At 40.3% G+C, this 1,220-nt stretch overlaps 1 protein-coding gene across 1 annotated transcript; it reads left to right on the top strand.

Annotated features, from left to right (window-relative positions):
* On the top strand, positions 1-746 carry LOC111650301 (histone H4-like; the record flags this gene model as incomplete). Its single annotated transcript, XM_023400181.2, has 1 exon — positions 1-746. A coding segment is annotated over one exon (285 nt), but the record flags the coding sequence as incomplete, so codon positions are not given.
* Between the last annotated feature and the right edge of the window lie 474 nt (positions 747-1,220).

Raw genomic sequence — 1,220 nt, 5'->3', positions numbered from 1 at the left:
GGACTCGGGAAAGGAGGCGCCAAGCGGCACCGTAAAGTTCTCCGTGATAACATCCAGGGAATCACCAAACCCGCCATCCGCCGTCTGGCTCGCCGCGGCGGAGTCAAGCGTATCTCCGGCCTCATCTACGAGGAGACCCGCGGTGTGCTCAAGGTCTTCCTGGAGAACGTCATCCGTGACGCCGTCACTTACACCGAGCACGCCAAGAGGAAGACGGTCACCGCCATGGACGTGGTCTACGCCCTCAAGAGGCAGGGCCGCACCCTGTACGGCTTCGGAGGCTAAACGTGTCACCACACACCCCAACAACACAACGGCTCTTTTAAGAGCCACACATCTCCTCTACAGAGATTAATCCTTTATATTTGTTATTAATTTATTTTAATGTGAAATGATTATGAACAATATATTGTATGACTTCTTCATATGACAATGAAAGTCTGCTATTATGGAAGAAGTGTTTACACAAATCCTAATCCCCCACAAAAGAATTAGAGCACAATCCTTTGACTGGTACAATATCTTATGATGTTCAAAGCCAAACATTCACTCTAATATCACTTATTCATCTTGCACAAATGTTAAACATGATTCATTGTGATCAATTGGAAAGCTTTTACATTACATCATATTTTAAGATGTTGTGATTTTCATTGTATATTGTACTGATCTGCACTAAACTTTTTTTTAAGGTGTGCTTAATAAATAAACTTGGTTTCATGTGACTGACATCAACATTGAAATGTTTGATTCGATACTTTGGTCTTTTATTTACTCAAATGTAAACAATCCAATCCAGCTAAAGCACTTTAAAAAAACAACCAGAAGAGACCAAAGTGCTGTACATGATAAAATTATAAACACAAGATAAATTAAAAGACATAAAACATCAATAAAAACATATATAATAAGAGAAAACAGACTAAGAAACAAAGCGTAAGCATGTCTGACTGTGGAATATAAGAAAAGATCAAACATGACTTTATCGTATGGTCCCTAAATAAGGAAACTAACCTGCACTACAGTGGCCTGAGCTAACGACTAAACACAAAGCTAACTGCTTTCAGTCAGTCAGTGCTACCAACACAACAACCTGCCCCCCCCCTTCACACGAATCACTGTCACAGGTGTAATTATCAGTCATTTCTACCTTAACTGAACCAAACAGTCTCCACATGGAAACCTTATAACATTACGTTACATTAACATGTCACCCAGTC

The sequence above is a fragment of the Seriola lalandi genome, unplaced genomic scaffold (genome assembly GCF_002814215.2).
Source record: "Seriola lalandi dorsalis isolate HSWRI2012SDOR001 ecotype SW California unplaced genomic scaffold, Sedor1 jcf7180002052187, whole genome shotgun sequence".
In the NCBI taxonomy this organism is placed as follows: domain Eukaryota; kingdom Metazoa; phylum Chordata; class Actinopteri; order Carangiformes; family Carangidae; genus Seriola; species Seriola lalandi.
This window is presented reverse-complemented; position numbering and strand designations above follow the sequence as displayed.